Source organism: Bombina bombina, chromosome 7, assembly GCF_027579735.1.
Source record: "Bombina bombina isolate aBomBom1 chromosome 7, aBomBom1.pri, whole genome shotgun sequence".
NCBI classification, from domain to species: Eukaryota; Metazoa; Chordata; class Amphibia; order Anura; family Bombinatoridae; genus Bombina; species Bombina bombina.
In genome coordinates, this window is record NC_069505.1 from 529,729,123 (window position 1) to 529,748,323 (window position 19,201).

Here is a 19,201-nt window from a genome sequence, read left to right on the forward strand (position 1 = left end):
GCTAACTCTTTCACCCTAGACGCCACTTTGCAATTGGCTAGATTAGCGGCGAAAAATTCTGGGTTTGCTATTGTGGCGCGCAGAGCGCTTTGGCTAAAATCTTGGTCAGCGGATGCGTCTTCCAAGAACAAATTGCTTAACATTCCTTTCAAGGGGAAAACGCTGTTTGGCCCTGACTTGAAAGAGATTATTTCTGATATCACTGGGGGCAAGGGCCACGCCCTTCCTCAGGATAGGACTTTCAAGGCCAAAAATAAACCTCATTTTCGTCCCTTTCGCAGAAACGGACCAGCCCCAAGTGCTACGTCCTCTAAGCAAGAGGGTAATACTTCTCAAGCCAAGCCAGCCTGGAGGCCAATGCAAGGCTGGAACAAAGGTAAGCAGGCCAAGAAACCTGCCACTGCTACCAAGACAGCATGAGATGTTGGCCCCCGATCCGGGACCGGATCTGGTGGGGGGCAGACTCTCTCTCTTCGCTCAGGCTTGGGCAAGAGATGTTCTGGATCCTTGGGCGCTAGAAATAGTCTCCCAAGGTTATATTCTGGAATTCAAGGGGCTTCCCCCAAGGGGGAGGTTCCACAGGTCTCAATTGTCTTCAGACCACATAAAAAAACAGGCATTCTTACATTGTGTAGAAGACCTGTTAAAAATGGGAGTGATTCATCCTGTTCCATTAGGAGAACAAGGGATGGGGTTCTACTCCAATCTGTTCATAGTTCCCAAAAAAGAGGGAACATTCAGACCAATCTTAGATCTCAAGATCCTAAACAAGTTTCTCAAGGTTCCATCGTTCAAAATGGAAACCATTCGAACAATTCTTCCTTCCATCCAGGAAGGTCAATTCATGACCACGGTGGATTTAAAGGATGCGTATTTACATATTCCTATCCACAAGGAACATCATCGGTTCCTAAGGTTCGCATTTCTGGACAAGCATTACCAGTTTGTGGCACTTCCGTTCGGATTAGCCACTGCTCCAAGAATTTTCACAAAGGTACTAGGGTCCCTTCTAGCGGTGCTAAGACCAAGGGGCATTGCAGTAGTACCTTACTTGGACGACATACTGATTCAAGCGTCGTCCCTTCCACAAGCAAAGGCTCACACAGACATTGTCCTGGCCTTTCTCAGATCTCACGGGTGGAAAGTGAACGCAGAAAAAAGTTCTCTATCTCCGTCAACAAGGGTTCCCTTCTTGGGAACAATAATAGACTCCTTAGAAATGAGGATTTTTCTGACAGAGGCCAGAAAATCAAAACTTCTAAACTCTTGTCAAATACTTCATTCTGTTCCTCTTCCTTCCATAGCGCAGTGCATGGAAGTAATAGGTTTGATGGTAGCGGCAATGGACATAGTTCCTTTTGCGCGAATTCATCTAAGACCATTACAACTGTGCATGCTCAGTCAGTGGAATGGGGACTATACAGACTTGTCTCCGACGATACAAGTAGATCAGAGGACCAGAGATTCACTCCGTTGGTGGCTGTCCCTGGACAACCTGTCACAGGGGATGAGCTTCCGCAGACCAGAGTGGGTCATTGTCACGACCGACGCCAGTCTGGTGGGCTGGGGCGCGGTCTGGGGACCCCTGAAAGCTCAGGGTCTTTGGTCTCGGGAAGAATCTCTTCTCCCGATAAATATTCTGGAACTGAGAGCGATATTCAATGCTCTCAAGGCTTGGCCTCAGCTAGCAAAGGCCAAGTTCATACGATTTCAATCAGACAACATGACGACTGTTGCGTACATCAACCATCAGGGGGGAACAAGGAGTTCACTGGCGATGGAAGAAGTGACCAAAATCATTCAATGGGCGGAGACTCACTCCTGCCACTTGTCTGCAATCCACATCCCAGGAGTGGAAAATTGGGAAGCGGATTTTCTGAGTTGTCAGACATTTCATCCGGGTGAGTGGGAACTCCATCCGGAAATCTTTGCCCAAATTACTCAATTGTGGGGCATTCCAGACATGGATCTGATGGCCTCTCGTCAGAACTTCAAGGTTCCTTGCTACGGGTCCAGATCCAGGGATCCCAAGGCGACTCTAGTAGATGCACTAGTAGCACCTTGGACCTTCAAACTAGCTTATGTATTCCCGCCGTTTCCTCTCATCCCCAGGCTGGTAGCCAGGATCAATCAGGAGAGGGCATCGGTGATCTTGATAGCTCCTGCGTGGCCACGCAGGACTTGGTATGCAGACCTGGTGAATATGTCATCGGCTCCACCATGGAAGCTACCTTTGAGACGAGACCTTCTTGTTCAAGGTCCATTCGAACATCCGAATCTGGTCTCACTCCAACTGACTGCTTGGAGATTGAACGCTTGATCTTATCAAAGCGAGGGTTCTCAGATTCTGTCATTGATACTCTTGTTCAGGCCAGAAAGCCTGTAACTAGAAAAATCTACCACAAAATATGGAAAAAATATATCTGTTGGTGTGAATCTAAAGGATTCCCTTGGGACAAGGTAAAAATTCCTAAGATTCTATCCTTTCTTCAAGAAGGTTTGGAGAAAGGATTATCTGCAAGTTCTTTGAAGGGACAGATTTCTGCCTTGTCTGTGTTACTTCACAAAAAGCTGGCAGCTGTGCCAGATGTTCAAGCCTTTGTTCAGGCTCTGGTTAGAATCAAGCCTGTTTACAAACCTTTGACTCCTCCTTGGAGTCTCAATTTAGTTCTTTCAGTTCTTCAGGGGGTTCCGTTTGAACCCTTACATTCCGTTGATATTAAGTTATTATCTTGGAAAGTTTTGTTTTTGGTTGCAATTTCTTCTGCTAGAAGAGTTTCAGAATTATCTGCTCTGCAGTGTTCTCCTCCTTATCTGGTGTTCCATGCAGATAAGGTGGTTTTGCGTACTAAACCTGGTTTTCTTCCGAAAGTTGTTTCTAACAAAAACATTAACCAGGAGATAGTCGTGCCTTCTTTGTGTCCGAATCCAGTTTCAAAGAAGGAACGTTTGTTGCACAATTTGAATGTATTTCGTGCTCTAAAATTCTATTTAGATGCTACAAAGGATTTTAGACAAACATCTTCCTTGTTTGTTGTTTATTCTGGTAAAAGGAGAGGTCAAAAAGCAACTTCTACCTCTCTCTCTTTTTGGATTAAAAGCATCATCAGATTGGCTTACGAGACTGCCGGACGGCAGCCTCCTGAAAGAATCACAGCTCATTCCACTAGGGCTGTGGCTTCCACATGGGCCTTCAAGAACGAGGCTTCTGTTGATCAGATATGTAAGGCAGCGACTTGGTCTTCACTGCACACTTTTACTAAATTTTACAAATTTGATACTTTTGCTTCTTCTGAGGCTATTTTTGGGAGAAAGGTTTTGCAAGCCGTGGTGCCTTCCATCTAGGTGACCTGATTTGCTCCCTCCCTTCATCCGTGTCCTAAAGCTTTGGTATTGGTTCCCACAAGTAAGGATGACGCCGTGGACCGGACACACCTATGTTGGAGAAAACAGAATTTATGTTTACCTGATAAATTACTTTCTCCAACGGTGTGTCCGGTCCACGGCCCGCCCTGGTTTTTTAATCAGGTCTGATAATTTATTTTCTTTAACTACAGTCACCACGGTATCATATGATTTCTCCTATGCAAATATTCCTCCTTTACGTCGGTCGAATGACTGGGGAAGGCGGAGCCTAGGAGGGATCATGTGACCAGCTTTGCTGGGCTCTTTGCCATTTCCTGTTGGGGAAGAGAATATCCCACAAGTAAGGTTGACGCCGTGGACCGGACACACCGTTGGAGAAAGTAATTTATCAGGTAAACATAAATTCTGTTTTATGTTGTAGCTATATTAGGATTTATTTTACAGGTAAGTATTTAGCTTTAAATAGGAATAATTTATTTAATAAGAGTGAATTAATTTCGTTAGATTTAAATTATATTTAATTTAGGGGGGGTGTTAGTGTTAGGGGTTAGACTTAGCTTTAGGGGTTAATACATTTATTAGAATAGCGGCGAGATTCGGTCGGCAGATTAGGGGTTAATAATTGAAGTTAGGTGTCGGCGATGTTAGGGAGGGCAGGTTAGGGGGTTAATAAATATAATATAGGGGTCGGCGGTGTTAGGGGCAGCAGATTAGGGGTACATAGCTATAATGTAGCTGGCGGCTCTTTGCGGTCGGCAGATTAGGGGTTAATTATTGTAGGTAGGTGGCGGCGACGTTGTGGGGGGCAGGTTAGAGGTTAATAAATATAATATAGGGGTCGGCGATGTTAGGGCAGCAGATTAGGGGTACATAGGGATAATGTAGCTGGCGGCGGCGTGCGGACGGCAGATTAGGGGTTAATAAGTGTAGGTAGCTAGCGGCGACGTTGTGGGGGGGAAGATTAGGGGTTAATAAATATAATATAGGGGTCGGCGGTATTAGGGGCAGCAGATTAGGGGTACATAAGGATAACGTAGGTGGCGGTCGGCAGATTACGGGTTAAAAAAATGTAATCGAGTTGCGGCGATGTGGGGGGACCTCGGTTTAGGGGTACATAGGTAGTTTATGGGTGTTAGTGTACTTTAGAGTACAGTAGTTAAGAGCTTTATGAACCGGCGTTAGCCCAGAAAGCTCTTAACTACTGACTTTTTTCTGCGGCTGGAGTTTTGTCGTTAGATTTCTAACGCTCACTTCAGACACGACTCTTAATACCGGAGTTAGAAAGATCCCATTGAAAAGATAGGATACGCAATTTACGTAAGGGGATCTGCGGTATGGAAAAGTCGCGGCTGAAAAGTGAGCGTTAGACCCTTTTTTGAGTGACTCCAAATACCGGAGGTAGCCTAAAAACCAGCGTTAGGAGCCTCTAACGCTGGTTTTCACGGCTACCGCCAAACTCTAAATCTAGGCCTTATTTACCTGAATTATTTTTGTAGGTAATATTTTCACTGGGTGACTGTGTGTAATGCAAGCTTTCCTCTTCCTCTCTGGTTTACAAAGCAATATGTAACACTTTGGAAAGAACATACATAGCAGAATCCCACCACCAGAAAACAGAATGGCAAAAATCTCTACAGCTGCCATATACTTTCCTTTGGTGCTCATGTAAGTTGGGATAAAGGAGATCCATACGCTGAAGAAGATTAACATGCTAAAGGTGATAAGTCTTGTTTCATTGTACAAATCTGGTAAATTCCTAGCAAGGAAGGCAATTATAAAGCTTCCTTTTGCAAGAAGCCCAATGAATCCCAACATAAAATATAACCCTAAACCTTCTTGGCATTCAATAATTATTTGTCCAGGTTCTGAATAAAAGTCCTTGAATGGGTATGGTGGAGAAATCCCAATCCATGTGATACAGATAAGAGACTGGATAGAAGAACATATGGCCACTATAGAGCTTGGTAGCTTCTTCCCAAGGTATCTTCTTAGTGGACTTCCAGGTTTGGTGGCGTGAAAAGCCAAAACTACAATTATGGTTTTGGCTAGAATAGAGGACACACAAACAGTAAAGGTTATGCCAAAAAGTGTCTGTCTTACAATGCAGGTGAATCTTCCTGGGAGACCTATAAAGACCAAACAACTGAGAAATGTGACAGTAAGGGACACAAGAAGAAGGAAGCTAAGGTTCCGGTTGTTGGATTTTACAACAGATGTATTTTGATAATGGATGAAAGTTGTTAAAGTGAAAAGAGAAGCCAAGGAAAAAAACACAGCAACAGCGGCCAGAGAAACTCCTAGTATCTCCTGATAGGTCAGGTAGGTAATCATTCTTGGTAGGCATTTATCTTTCCTCTTATTTGGCCACTGGTCTTCTGGGCACTTCCAGCATTTTTCCATATCTTGAAAACACATGCATGATAAAAAAAAAAGTATCAGTGGATATTACTCATGGTGGTTCTAGAGCATGACATGTGAGGTGCAGAACTTTGACTACAAAACTAAATATCAAGGGTATAGGTTGTACTGAATTAGTGTTCTTCTATCTATTCCTACATTTTTTATATTTATTAAATCCCTCTTTTCCCTTTGTTACCTTGTCTGCATGGTGCAATATGCATAGCAAAATGTGCTACCCTGCAAATGTTGGGCAGCTGTCACCAATGACTGTGGATTAGGGACTAAAAATATCCTCTAAAAGATCCCCTAAAATAACTCATGTAGGGTTAGTGCACATGAAGAAGGAATGTACCTCTGTCAGGTTTGCGCATATAACCCGACGGAGTACATTCATTCTTAGGGGTAGATTTATCAAGCAGCGGATGCTGCATTCTACCCCTGAAGTTTCAGGTCCACCTGAAACTTAAATTAAGAAGCAACGGTCGTAAAACTGCTGCGTCTTAACTCATCCGCCACTTTTGAGGTGGTAGACAGCAATCATCCCATTCAGATACGATCGGGATGATTGACACTCCCTGCTAGCAGCCGATTGGCTGCAAATGTGCAGGGGGCGGCATTGCACAAGTATTTCACTAGAAATGCTTGTGTAATGATCAAAGCTGACAGCGTATGCTGTCGGCATTTATCAATGTCGGGGGGACATGATCCGATACAGCAGATCATGTTTGCCCGACAATTGATAAATCTATCCCTTAATGTGCACTAACCTGACATGAGTTATCTTAAGGCACATTATGTATTAATTAAATATAAGATATTGAAAAAACTAAGTTTATGCTTACCTGATAAATAACTTTCTTTCCTGGCATGGAGAGTCCACTAATCCATTCTAATTACTAGTGGGAATTAAACTCCTGGCCACCAGGATGAGTCAAAGAACACACCAGCAAAGCTTTAAGTATCCTCACTTCCCACAATCCCCCAGTCATTAAGCCAAAGGAATGTGGAAGAGAAGAGGACACAAAGGGTATAGAGATGCCTGAAGTTTAGAAATAACAGAAACAAACTAAGACGTCTAAAAATGACATAAGGGTGGGTCGTGGACTCTCCATGCCAGGAAAGAAAATAATTTATCAGGTAAGCATACATTTCTCTTGTTAAGTGTATCCAGTCCACGGATCATCCATTACTTATGGGATATTCTCCTTCCCAATAGGAAGTTGCAAGAAGATCACCCACAGCAGAGCTGCTATATAGCCCCTCCCCTCACTGCCATATCCAGTCATTCTCTTGCAACTCTCAACTAAGATGGAGGTCGTAAGAGGACTGTGGTGTTTTATACTTAGTTTATTTCTTCAATCAAAAGTTTGTTATTTTTAAATGGTACCGGAGTGTACTGTTTATCTCAGGCAGTATTTGGAAGAAGAATCTGCCTGCGTTTTCTATGATCTTAGCAGAAGTAACTAAGATCCTTTGCTGTTCTCACATATTCTGAGGAGTGAGGGTAACTTCAGAGGGGAATAGCGTGCAGGTTTTCCTGCAATAAGGTATGTGCAGTTAAAAATTTTTTCTAGGGATGGAATTTGCTAGAAAATGCTGCTGATACCGAAGTAATGTAAGTAAAGCCTTAAATGCAGTGATAGCGACTGGTATCAGGCTTATTAATAGAGATACATACTCTTATAAAGGTGTATTTAAAACGTTTGCTGGCATGTTTAATCGTTTTTTATATATGTTTGGTGATAAAACTTATTGGGGCCTAGTTTTTTTCCACATGGCTGGCTTGAATTTTGCCTAGAAACAGTTCCTGGAGGCTTTCCACTGTTGTAATATGAGTGGGAGGGGCCTATTTTAGCGCTTTTTTGTGCAGAAAAATTACAGACACAGACATCCAGTTTCTTCCTGCATGTTCCAGGACTTCTCTGAAGGACTCAAAAGGCTTCAAAAGTCGTATTGAGGGAGGTAAAAAGCCACAGTAGAGCTGTGGCAGTTGTTGTGACTGTTTAAAAAACGTTTTTGTCATTTGTTATTCCGTTTTTGGTATTATAGGGGTTAATCATCCATTTGCAAGTGGGTGCAATGCTCTGCTAACTTGTTACATACACTGTAAAAATTTCATTAGTGTAACTGCCTTTTTTCACTGTTATTTCAAATTTGGACAAAATTTGTGTTTCTTAAAGGTGCAGTAACGTTTTTTATATTGCTTGTAAACTTGTTTTAAGTGTTTTCCAAGCTTGCTAGTCTCATTGCTAGTCTGTTTAAACATGTCTGATACAGAGGAACCTACTTGTTCATTATGTTTGAAAGCCATGGTGGAGCCTGTTACAGAAGCATTAGTTATTTTGTTGTGAAGAAACTTATTTCCCAGCAGCAATGCCTGAACCAGCCAAGCCAGCGCCTAAGAAGGGCTCCAAGAAAACTGTAACAAGTATCATTTCATAAAGGGTTAACTCTGTTAAGTTTTGAGAAAACTATTTTCTGAGGCAGGTTTCCTAGCATATTGTGTACTGTAATTAAGTTTGTGATAAGCATTCACTGCTAGGTGATAAGAAGCACTCAATTGTTTTCTTGTGTGTACTTGTTATCTGCGGTGGCCTGTCCAAGGGCTTTGTCTAAATGTGTGATGGGGGATTTTATGCTTCCCCCCCCTGGGAGTGCCCTGTGTGCATGTAACCTAAATAAAAAGCAGGCTGGGCATCCCAGTCCTCAGTTCTTGGTTGTCCCTCAATCGCAGCGTTGACTCGTTTTTTGTGGGGCAGAAGGGTATCCTAGCTGTACTACAGCTAAGGGGGATTATTCTACATTTGCGAGACTCATATAGAATACTATGGAAAGCAGTTTCTCCCCTCTTCAGCAATAGGAATCCAGGCTACTAAGCGATCCATCTCTCAGCGAGACTAAGGGTAACCGTAACATTTGGCGGCAGCGGTGGGATTTTTCCTGGATTTCCTAGGAGAGGTACAGAACGGATGGAGAGCGCTTACGAAAAATTGAAGCGTACAACCCTAAAGGATTTACTTGAAAGCAGAGGGGGGTACGCCAGCAACCGGCCGAGGAGAGAGCTGATCGCAGAATTGACCGAACTGGATCAGAGCTTCACAATGGCGGAAACACCGACCACGATTAGTGACGAAAAAACCAGGATTGTTCGGGAGAGGCTCTCACTGTACGGGCCGAACCCCTCCATGGAATTGGTACAGCAGTTGATGGCGGAAGCGGACAAGGATATACGAGAGACTCGAGCCCACGAACTCAACCTAGCGAACGCACACCGCAATGCTGAAGCCCCGCAGGTAATCATCCCTGTCGAAAATGCTGGGGAGGGCCCAAGATACCCTATGCGGCATTTCGACCCTTCCTAGAGAGCGAGACAGGGATTGATGAATATTTTGGCGGACTTCGAAAGGCAATGTGCCCTGCACCAGATTCCCAACAGGGAGTGGCCCACGATATTGTCTGGGAAACTATCCGGGGCGAGCCCTGGGAAGCCTTTCGTACTCTGGGTGCTGAGGAAGTGACACAGTATGAGCTAGTTAAGGAGACACTGTTGCGACGGTACGCAGTAACTCCGGACGCGTATCGCCGACAGTTTCGGGGCACGAAAAAGAAGCCTAACGATACCCATATGGAATGGGCGCACCGAATGCGGAGAGCGGCAAATCACTGGATGAGCGGAAGTAAAGCGGTGACTGGTGAGGAAATTTTACAATTGTTTCTCTTAGAACATTTTTATAATGGCATGGAACAGCAAGGGAAGGAATGGCTGCGAGACAGGCGACCTTCTACCTTAGAAGAAGCAGCCAAATTGGCCGATGAACATTATGACTTCCCGTCTTCACGAACCCAGAGAGGTTTACCGTGCACCCCCTCGTGCTGACTTCCGAGCCCCGGTGCCCCGCAGGGCCCGCCCGACACTCAGGACCACCCAATAACAGCTCTGAGCGTCCCAGACCGACTTGCCACCGATGCAAGCAACCAGGGCATTTCATGGCTAGCTGCCCCCTTAATTACGCACCAGACACCCAGGAATTACAATTACCCCTCTGGGGCATATCGTCCGGCCCGGACCCTCTGTGTTAACCAAGAGGCCCCTATGGAGGAATATTTGGGGCCGCTTCACGAGGCGGACCCTGTATATGCTGCCTCAGATAACCGCCAGCACCATCGGCAGAAGGTATGGCTCGAGGGGGCGATCTACCGAGGGATTGAGAGACACAGGGGCTACTATCACGCTGGTACAGAGTCATTTGGTGCCGGAGCACAAGCGATCTGGACAGACTGTGGCCGTTAGAGTGGCGGGGGGGGATGTGTACAAAATTCCAACAGCTAAAGTGCATCTTGATTGGGGAGCGGGAAAGGGGGGCTGTGAACGTGGGCATAATGGATAATTTACCTGCCGAAGTACTACTGGGCAATGATTTGGGCCCCATGACTTCTGCCTATGCTCCAGTATGCAACAACGAGGCGGACCCAGTGACTACACGGGCCCAAGCCCGGACGGAGCGAGAACTCTCACCAGTGCGGGAGACACAGGTAAGACCTACCCCGACATTGCCTGACATGTTAGGCCCCATACCCTGGGGACAACCCCAGATGCTTTCGAGACAGAGTCTAAGACTGACCCGACCTTACAAATGTACCGGAACGAGCAGAGACCGGAGGGGGCGGGGCAGATAATGAAACATTCTTATGGGAAAAAGGGAAACTATACCGCTGGACAGAGAAAAGGGGGACAGCGTAGGCGACAGCTGGTAGTGCCCCACAAATACCGTCAAGAAATCCTCAAGATAGGCCATGACATCCCTTAGCAGGCCACCTAGCTGTAACCCGTACCCTACACCGCATTACTCACACGTTCTTTTGGCCAGTGGGTACACGCTGACGTTAGAACTTACTGTAACACCTGCGATGTGTGTCAACGAGTAGGAAGGCGAGGCGATCACCCTAAAGCCCATCTAGTAAATATGCCCATTGTAGAGGAACCCTTCAGCCGGGTTGCTATTGACCTAGTGGGACCACTGGCTACCCCTAGTCCACTACGGTAAGCGCTACATTCTTACCGTAGTGGACTACGCTACCAGGTACCCAGAGGCTGTCGCCCTATCCAACATACAAGCGGGATACGGTAGCGAATGCACTAGTACAGGTGTTCTCCCGGGTAGGATTTCCAAAAGAAATCCTATCCGACCGAGGCACGCAATTTACGGCTGAATTGACCCAACAACTCTGGCAGGTTTGCAAAATTAAGTCCCTCCTGAGCTCCCCATACCACCCCCAGACGAACGGGCTGTGTGAGAGGTTCAATGGGACCCTCAAGCAAATGCTCAAGACGTTCACTCAGGAATACAGAGACTGGAACGCTTCCTGCCGCACCTCCTTTTTGCTTATCGGGAGGTGCCCCAGGAAACGACAGGGTTCTCTCCCTTCGAGTTGCTCTACGGAAGAAAGGTACGGGGACCCCTAAACCTGATCCGGGACAAGCTCCCTTGCGCCAGGCTCCGTACCGAATCCCCGAAGCAGTTAGGATAGGAATGAAGAAGGAGATCGATGAGATGCTCCAACTCAGGGTAATTGAGCCCTCCGATAGTCCCTGGGCCTCCCCAGTTGGTCTTGGTGCCCAAGAAAGATGGGACCCACCCGGTTCTGCGTAGACTATCGGAGGCTCAATGAAAAGACCGTGACGGACGCTTACCCTATGCCCAGGGTAGACGAGCTACTCGATCGTATAGCCATGGGGAAATTACCTGACCACTATTGACCTCTGCAAAGGTTACTGGCAGATTCCCCTGGCCCCGGAGGCTATCCCCAAGTCGGCATTCGTCACCCCATTTCGGCTTATATCAGTTTAGGGTAATGCCGTTTGGGATGAAGAATGCCCCAGCTACATTCCAGCGCTTGGTGGATAGGCTCCTGGATGGCTTCCAGAGTTTTTGCTTGCGCCTACCTGGACGACATAGCGATCCACAGTGAGTCATGGGAGGACCACTTAGCTCACATAGGAATGGTTCTGGATCAGATCCGGGCTGCTGGCCTGACTCTGACGCCAGAAAAATGCCACTTTGGGATGGCCGAGGTACTGTACCGGGGTCACCGGGTGGGGTGTGGAAAGCAGCGACCAGAGCCGGCCAAGATAGAAGCTGTCGCCAATTGGCCCGCCCCCATCACTAAGACTCAGGTCCTAGCCTTCCAGGGCACGGCAGGGTACTATAGACGGTTCGTACCAGACTACAGCACACTTGCCAAACCCCTGACTGACTTGACCAAGAAGAACTTACCTCGACAGGTCCTGTGGTCTCCCCACTGTGAAACGGCTTTCCAGGCTCTCAAAATGCTCTAATTAACGCTCCTGTCTTGGCGGCTCCAGCCCTTAACAAACGTTTTTATCGTCCACACAGATGCTTCCATGTTCGGGCTGGGAGCCGTCCTCAGCCAAGTAGGCGAAGATGGAGGGGAGCATCCAGTTGCCCTACATCAGCCGGAAGCTCCTGCCCCGCGAAGTCAGCTATGCAGCAGTCGAAAAGGAGTGTTTGGCTTTGGTGTGGGCATTAAAGAAATTGACTCCCTATTTATATGGGCAGGAGTTCACTCTGGTCACCGACCATAACCCTTTGGTGTGGCTGAACCGGGTCTCTGGAGATAATGGCAGGCTATTACGTTGGAGTTTATCGTTGCAACCCTTCAATTTCACCGATTACTTACAGACCTGGGAAACAGAATGGCAACGCCGACGGGTTGTCCAGACAAACCGACCTCAGCCCCGCATAACCAGCGGTCTGGACAGCCTTAGTCTGCCCCGAAAAGGGGTCAGACCGTGTCTGCCAGAGTGTTCCACAGAAAGGGAGCACTGTTACAGAAGCATTAGTTATTTTGTTGTGAAGAAACTTATTTCCCAGCAGCAATGCCTGAAACCAGCCAAGCCAGCGCCTAAGAAGGGCTCCAAGAAAACTGTAACAAGTATCATTTCATAAAGGGTTAACTCTGTTCAGTTTTTGAGAAAACTATTTTCTGAGGCAGGTTTCCTAGCATATTGTGTACTGTAATTAAGTTTGTGGATAAGCATTCACTGCTAGGTGATAAGAAGCAAATTGTTTTCTTGTGTGTACTTGTTATCTGCGGTGGCCTGTCCAAGGGCTTTGTCTAAATGTGTGATGGGGGATTTTATGCTTCCCCCCCTGGGAGTGCCCTGTGTGCATGTAACCTAAATAAAAAGCAGGCTGGGCATCCCAGTCCTCAGTTTCTTGGTTGTCCCTCAATCGCAGCGTTGACTCGTTTTTGTGGGCAGAAGGGTATCCTAGCTGTACTACAGCTAAGGGGGATTATCTACATTTGCGAGACTCATATAGAATACTATGGAAAGCAGTTTCTCCCCTCTTCAGCAATAGGAATCCAGGCTACTAAGCGGTTCCATCTCTCAGCGAGACTAAGGGTAACCGTAACAGAGCCCCATAGGAGAATTGTGTACTAAATGTATTGATTTCAACCTTAAACAGTAAAAGATCAGTCTTTATCTATAAAAGAATTATCACCAAGGGTTCTGTCGAGGGGGAAGTTATGCCGACTAATTCTCCCCACGTGTCAGACCCTTCGCCTCCCGCTCAGGGGACGCATGCTAATATGGCGCCAATTACATCAGGGACGCCCATAGCGATTACCTTCGCAGGACATGGCTGCAATCATGAATAATACCCTGTCAGAGGTATTATCTAGATGCCTGAATTAAGAGGCAAGCGCAATAGCTCTGGGGTTAGGAGAGATACAGAGCGCGCAAATTGCTGTTAGAGCCATGTCTGATTACTGCGTCACAGTATGCAGAACATGAGGACGGAGAGCTTCAGTCTGTGGGGAGACATCTCTGACTCGGGGAGAACCTGATTCAGAAATTTCTAATTTTAAATTAAGCTTGAGGAACCTCTGTGTATTGCTGTGGGGAGTATTAGCTGCTCTGAATGACTGGTAACACAGTTGCAATTCCAAGAAATTGTGGTGGGCTGGATAGGATACTATGTGGTGCCTGTGTGTACTGACGTTTTTCCTATACCTAAAAGGCTTACAGAAAATATTAGCAAGGAGTAGGATAGAACCGCGTGTGCCCTTTTCCCCCACCCTCCTAAATTTAGAAAAATGTTTCCAATAGACGCCACTACACGGGTACTTAATGGCAGACGGTCCCTAATGGTGGAGGGAGCAGTTCTACTTTAGCAAAGCGTACCACTATCCCGGTTGAGGGATAGTTGTGCTTTTTCAGATCCAATGGATAAAAATTAGAGGGTTACCTTAAAAAAAAATGTTTATTCAACAAGGTTTTATTTTGCAGCACCTGTCAACTGCTGCGGCGGCATTCTGGTTTGAGGCCCTGGAAGAGGCCATCCATACAGCTCCATTTTAGGAAATTATTGACAAGCTTAGAACGCTTAAGCTAGCTAACTTATTTGTTTCTGATGCCATTGTTCATTTGACTAAACTAACGGCTAAGAATTCCGGATTCGCCATCCAGACGCGGTAGGGCGCTATGGCTTAAATCCTGGTCAGCTGACGTGACTTCAAAGTCTAAGTTACTCAACATTCCTTTCAAGGGGCAGACCTTATTCGGGCCTGGCTTGAAGGGAAATTATTGCTGACATTACTGGAGGCAAGGGTCATACCCTTCCTCAGGACAGGGCCAAATCAAAGGCCAAACAGTCCTAATTTTCGTGCCTTTCGAAATTTCAAGGCAGGAGCAGCATCAACTTCCTCCGCTTCAAAATAAGAGGGAAACTGTTGCTCATTCCAGACAGACCTGGAAACCTAACCAGTCCTGGAACAAGGGCAAGCAGGCCAGAAAACCTGCTGCTGCCCCCAAGACAGCATGAAGGAACGGCCCCCTATCCGGAAATGGATCTAGTAGGGGGCAGACTTTCTCTCTTCGCCCAGGCGTGGGCAAGAGATGTTCAGGATCCCTGGGCGTTGGAGATCATATCTCAGGGATATCTTCTGGTCTTCAAAGCTTCTCCTCCACAAGGGAGATTTCATCTTTCAAGGTTATCAGCAAACCAGATAAAGAAAGAGGCATTCCTAAGCTGTGTGCAAGACCTCCTAGTAATGGTAGTGATCCATCCAGTTCCACGGACAGAACAGGGACAGGGGTTTTATTAAAATCTGTTTGTGGTTCCCAAGAAAGAGGGGAACCTTCAGACCAATCTTGGATCTAAAGATCTTAAACAAATTCCTCAGAGTTCCATCATTCAAAATGGAAATTATTCGGGGCCATTCTACCCATGATCCAAGAGGGTCAGTACATGACCACAGTGGACTTAAAGGATGCCTACCTTCACATACCGATTCACAAAGATCATCATCGGTTCCTAAGGTTTGCCTTTCTAGACAGGCATTACCAATTTGTAGCTCTTTCCCTTCGGGTTGGCCACAGCCCCGAGAATCTTTACAAAGGTTCTGGGCTCACTTCTGGCGGTTCTAAGACCGCGAGGCATAGCGGTGGCTCCGTATCTAGATGACATCCTGATACAGGCGTCAAGCTTTCAAATTGCCAAGGTCTCATACAGAGATAGTTCTGGCATTTCTGAGGTCGCATGGGTTTAAAGTGAACGTGGAAAAAGAGTTCTCTATCCCCACTCACAAGAGTCACCTTCCTAGGGGACTCTTATAGATTCTGTAGAGATGAAAATTTACCTGACGGAGTCCAGGTTATCAAAACTTCTAAATGCTTGCCGTGTCCTTCATTCCATTCCACGTCCGTCAGTGGCTCAGTGCATGGAAGTAATCGGCTTAATGGTAGCGGCAATGGACATAGTGCCATTTGCGCGCCTGCATCTCAGACCGGCTGCAATTATGCATGCTAAGTCAGTGGAATGGGGATTACTCAGATTTGTCCCCTCTACTAAATCTGGATCAAGAGACCAGAGATTCTCTTCTCTGGTGGCTATCTCGGGTCCATCTGTCCAAGGGTATGACCTTTCGCAGGCCAGATTGGACGATTGTAACAACAGATGCCAGCCTTCTAGGTTGGGGGTGCAATCTGGAACTCCCTGAAGGCTCAGGGATCGTGGACTCAGGAGGAGAAACTCCTCCCAATAAATATTCTGGAGTTAAGAGCAATATTCAATGCTCTTCTAGCTTGGCCTCAGTTAGCAACCCTGAGGTTCATCAGATTTCAGTCGGACAACATCACGACTGTGGCTTACATCAACCATCCAAGGGGGAACCAGGAGTTCCCTAGCGATGTTAGAAGTCTCAAAGATAATTCGCTGGGCAGAGTCTCACTCTTGCCATCTGTCAGCGATCCACATCCCAGGCGTAGAGAACTGGGAGGCGGATTTTCTAAGTCGTCAGACTTTTCATCCGAGGGAGTGGGAACTCCATCCGGAGGTGTTTGCTCAACTGATCCCATCGTTGGGGCAAACCAGAACTGGAATCTCATGGCGTCTCGCCAGAACGCCAAGCTTCCTTAGTTACAGGATGCAGGTCCATGGACCCGGGGATGCGACGCTGATTAGATGCATCTATGCAGCTTCTTGGGTTTCTTCAAACCTGGCTTATGTTTTATCCACCGTTACCGTCTGCTTCCCTCGACTGATTGCCAAAATCATGCAGGAGAGAGCAACATTGATTCTGATCAGCGCCTGGCGAGGCCTAGCAGACACTTGGGTATTGCAGACCTAGTGGGACCATAGTCGATCGCTTTCCACCATGTGGACCTCTGATGCAGGACCCTTCTAATACTGAAGGTCCCTTTCAATCACCAAATCTTAATTTCTCTGAGTACTTGACTGCATGGAGATTGAACGCTTGATCCTATCAAGGCGTGGCTTCCTCCGAGTCAGTCATTGATACCTTAATACAGAGCACGAAAGCCTGATCACGCAGAAAATCTACCATAAGATATGGCGTAAATATCTTTATTGGTGTGAATCCAAGAATTACTCATGGAGTAAGGTTAGGATTCCTAGGATATTGTCCTTTCTCCAAGAGGGTTTGGACAAAGGATTATCAGCTAGTTCTTTAAAAGGACAGATTTCTGCTCTGTCTATTCTTTTGCACAAGCGTCTGGCAGAGGTTCCAGACGTCCAGGCATTTTGTCAGGCTTTGGTTAGAATTAAGCCTGTGTTTAAAACTGTTGCTCCCCCGTGGAGCTTAAACTTGGTTCTTAAAGTTTTTCAAGGAGTTCCGTTTGAACCCCTTCATTCCATTGATATTAAACTTTTATCTTGGAAAGTTCTGTTTTTGATGGCTATTTCCTCGGCTCGAAGAGTCTCTGAGCTATCTGCCTTACAATGTGATTCTCCTTATCTGATTTTTCATGCAGATAAGGTAGTTCTGCGTACCAAACCTGGGTTTTTACCTAAGGTGGTTTCTAACAAGAAATATCAATCAAGAGATTGTTGTTCCATCATTGTGTCCTAATCCTTCTTCAAAGATAGGAACGTCTCCTTACATAATCTGGACGTAGTCCGTGCCTTGAAGTTTTACTTACAAGCTACTAAAGATTTCGCCAAACATCTTCCCTGTTTGTCGTTTACTCCTGGGACAGAGGGAGAGGTCAAAAAGCTTCGGCAACCTCTCTTTCCTTTGGCTTCGGAGCATAATTTCGCTTAGCCTATGAGACTGCTGGTGACAGCAGCCCCCTGAAAGGATTACAGCTCATTCTACTAGAGCTGTGGCTTGCCACCTGGGCCTTTAAAAATGAGGCCTGTGGTTGAAACAGATTTTTACAAATTTGAATACTTTTGCTTCTTCGGGTAGGCTGTTTTTTGGGGAGAAATGTTCTTCAGCAGTGGGTTCCTTCCGTATTAATCCTGCCTTGTCCCTCCCATCATCCGTGTACTTTAGCTTTGGTATGTGGTATCCCATAAGGTAATGGATGGATCCTGGGACTGGATACACTTAACAAGAGTAAACATAATTTAATGCTTACTACCTGATAAATTTATTTCTCTTTGTAGTGTATCCAGTCCACGGCCCGCCCTGTCCTTTTAAGGCAGGTCTAAATTTTAATTAAACTACAGTCACCACTGCACCCTATAGTTTCTCCTTTCTCGTCTTGTTTCGGTCGAATGACTGGATATGGCAGTGAGTGGGAGGAGCTATAATAGCAGCTCTGCTGTGGGTGATCCTCTTGCAACTTCCTGTTGGGAAGGAGAATATCCCAGTAAGTAATGGATGATCCGTGGACTGGTATACACTACAAGAGAAATACATTTATCAGGTAAGCATAAATTATGTTTTTGTTTTCTTTCCAATGGCATGGAGAGTCCACAAATCCATTCTTATTACTAGTGGGAACCAATACCCAAGCTAGAGGAAACAAAATGGAAAGGGATTGGAGAAACACGACAGGGGTCGGATCTAAACTGAAGGCACCACTGTTTGAAAAACATTTTCTGCCAAAGGGAAGCCGCAGCTGAGGCAAAAACATATAACATACATATTTTAAAAAAAAAGTTTGTAACAACCTAAGTAGCCACCCTTGCAAACTTGCCCCCACAAAATCTCGTCTTAAAGAACCCAGGAAGAAGAAAGCAGCCTTAGAAGAAAGAACCATAATCCTCTCAGGAGGCTATTTCTTGGCTATCTCAAAAAACCAATACGAACGATACTCCTCAAACCAAAAGGAAAAGAGTAGTGGATGAGGTTCTCAGACTCTTGCGTTAACCAGAAAAACTAAAAAAAAAAAGGGCAAAAGATTTACAGAAAGCTGTAGTAGCCTGAAAACTGTATAGCTGAGCACGAACTACATCCAGGTAGGAGTAACAGACGTTCTTTCTTAAAAAGAATTGTTGAACGATAAAGGAAACCAAAACCACCGTAGGAAGGACCCCAAACTGCTCCCCATTCGAAGACTGGCATCTTATAGCACTCTCCTCCCCCCGGAGGGGTTCTCAAGAAGCATGTGCCTTGGAAAAGATGGCAAAGCAAGCTACCAGAACAGAGCTCTTGTCAGATAGTCTAGGACAATCCTCTGATAGAGGTCAGAGACGGCCCCACTTTCCAGGGGAGAGAAACTGTTACCCGAAGTCAGACAGAAAGGTAAAACAACTTGCAATCACACATTCAGAGGTGCAAGCAGTTGCAGCTTGATACAAAACTGCAAATCTTCTTCTTGATAGGCAGCTAGGCTAACCAGCAGTCTACTACAATTGATATATGAATATTGCCACAGCAATAAAGAAAACACAGATTCCCATAGGGGGAAATGAGAATCTGGAACATACATTCTTTACGGTAGAGAATGAGGGATAAAACATGGAAATCCCTGAAAATCGCAATTAGCAGGAATTGTGGATATGCAGGCATAATGCTTATAACAATCTCCAGGCTATTCTTGTCTGCAAAAAAGATAGGGATAAAAGAAGCAAAGCTAACATCCCTAATGGCACACATTGCAAAGTTCAGAAGGAAAAGATAAGATAAGCAGGAAGAGAGCTTATAACAATATCAAATA

General features: G+C 45.9%; 1 protein-coding gene across 1 annotated transcript in view; it reads right to left on the reverse strand.

Annotated features, from left to right (window-relative positions):
* Positions 1–19,201, reverse strand: part of LOC128636495 (vomeronasal type-2 receptor 26-like) — a 163,506-nt gene that overhangs the window by 37,991 nt on the left and 106,314 nt on the right. Inside the window, exon 3 of the mRNA XM_053689504.1 lies at positions 4,846–5,768. Coding sequence (XP_053545479.1) covers positions 4,846–5,768 — 923 coding nt within the window. The remainder of the gene's footprint in view (positions 1–4,845; positions 5,769–19,201) is intronic.